The 2,164-nt window shown below is 35.4% G+C and overlaps 1 protein-coding gene across 1 annotated transcript in view; it reads left to right on the top strand.

Annotated features, from left to right (window-relative positions):
* PLOD2 (procollagen-lysine, 2-oxoglutarate 5-dioxygenase 2) overlaps positions 1–2,164 on the top strand; it is a gene marked incomplete at its 5' end in the record, with an annotated part of 41,122 nt that overhangs the window by 14,338 nt on the left and 24,620 nt on the right. The window contains one exon of the mRNA XM_009320404.1: positions 754–855. Coding sequence (XP_009318679.1) covers positions 754–855 — 102 coding nt within the window. The remainder of the gene's footprint in view (positions 1–753; positions 856–2,164) is intronic.

The raw sequence follows: 2,164 nt of genomic DNA, 5'->3' as shown, positions 1-2,164 counted from the left end.
AGCAGCCTTCACTCAGGCAGACTTTCCTCAGCATAAGAGATCCCTTAACCATTGCAAATGGCAGTAGAGAAGAGTGAAGTTCTGCACAAACTTCCTGTGGAATCCAGGAGGACAGGGCAGCCCAGGCAGCCCATCGACAGAAAAAGTACATATTTTGTTCAGTGCCAATTCAAAATGTGTTAAGAAGCTAGATGCTGCTTTAAAACATACTCCTCTGGCTGGCTTCTGAATCTTGGCATAGATTGTCAAAAATAGGTGCCCAGATGATGCATCTTCTACATTTTCTATGTGTTTTTCATATGGTCACTCCTTGTGTTTTGTGTAAAGTGTTGATGATTCTCAGATTGGGGAAAAGAATTAAACTACAATAATTTTTTTGTTTTGTTTTTTTTACTTTAATCACACCTAGCAGCTTTTGAGAGCTGAATGATCTATAGTCTGTGTCTTGGAAGTCATACAAGCATTTAGTTGGTAGTTGTTATGCTTTCAACAACTTTCTGGTTTAACTGAAGCAATAAATGTAGATGCTAGGAGAATATCATCTCTGGTTTGTAAATGAAAAGAAGAAAAAGCTTTTACCAGCTGGTTTTTTATATTTGGTTTTGTGGTTTTTTAACGTTAAATAAAGAAATCCGGTCAGTCAATTGCCTTTAGGTATAAGGGATTCAATGAGTAAGCCTGAATTCTTTAAAAGGTACAAATTACTATGTGCATGCGTGTTTTGTTAATCTGAATTGTTCATTTATTTACCAGATTCACTTGAATTATTTGGGAAACTATATCCCCAATGCTTGGACACGGGAAACTGGTTGCAGTATTTGTGATTTAGACTTACTAGACCTGTCAACAGTAACGGTAAGAATACTTTTCACAAGAACAAAACCCTTTTGAATGCATTTGATAAGTGTATAGCGATTTCTGAGGCAAAGCAGCTTTGGTATGCAATATTATGTTCTGTAGACACCTTAGGGTATTTTTTTCTGGTGTATGAAACTGTAAAGATGGAATTTTAATTTACTGGAAATATCAATACTTTTAGAAATGTGTTTATGCATGCATTTTAATATAGGTTTCCCCAGTATTACTGAAGATGATCCCATCCCCAAAAGCCCTCCAGACCCTTACCTCTGTTCACTGAGGGTGAATGAATTATTTTTGGATCATGCAAGATTCAAGTGAATAATGCGAATTTTTGGGAGGTAGAAAAACTCTTTAGATATTTCAGATTTTTAACTGCAGACCTACAAAAAACTTGAATATGCATCAGTTCAGTGATTTCTGTTACAAATAGAAGTTAACTGTAACATGGTTAACAGTTACTATTTTCTGAGACGTACAGAGAAATAGTCAAAACTGCTTCACCTTGTAAAGGGTGATAGAGATATCTGTATTGTATATGCAAATGTGTATCTGTAGAATAAATCTGATGTAACTGAGATTGGATATCAGTTCAGTCTTCAGAATTCTCGTAGGGCAAACACGCACGTACACACGCATGTTTATGTATATCAGATATTTGGGAACTTATTTTGGCTCTTTGTCTCCAAGCATGGCGTCTTTAGTGTCTTTATGAATATTTCAGCTTGTACTCAGTAAATTTTAGGCAGAGTAAATACTAAGATCTGCCACGTGGAAATGTAAGTCTTGTACTTAAGAGAACATTCTGATTATTCTTAACAGGCAGTTTCCAGCAGCTGTTTCATTTCTGCTCTGTATTGAAGATTTGAATGAGAACAGGTCTTAGAGGGTCATGTTGAGGATAGCCTGAAAGAAGTAGTAGCTTGTTATCTTTGTAATGAAAGGACAAAGTGAAAGAATTTCTGGACAATAAGCAGTTTATGGACTGGAATATAAATTTAAAAAGTTATTGCTGGAATTGTAGTAACTTTCAGATTCTTTTTATATCTTTTAATTTTAATTTTGCTTTGAAAATACAACGTTAGAATGGTGTTCTACTGAAATATGTTGAGAGTGCAAACACTAAAGTTTAACTGAGGAAAAGTTGTCTAACTTTTTTTCCTAATGGTGTTGGCAATTAAAACATGGTTGGGGGAACAGTTAAATCTTAAAGCCAGTAATGGGGAGTAACTTGCAATGATTTATAGAATCATAGAGTAGTTTGGGTTGGAAGGGACCTCTAGAGGTCATCTAGTCCAACCCCCTG

The sequence above is a fragment of the Pygoscelis adeliae genome, unplaced genomic scaffold (assembly GCF_000699105.1).
Source record: "Pygoscelis adeliae isolate BGI_AS28 unplaced genomic scaffold, ASM69910v1 Scaffold413, whole genome shotgun sequence".
Taxonomy (NCBI): Eukaryota; Metazoa; Chordata; class Aves; order Sphenisciformes; family Spheniscidae; genus Pygoscelis; species Pygoscelis adeliae.
Note: the sequence above shows the minus strand (reverse complement) of the source record. Positions and strands in the feature narration are given on the sequence as shown.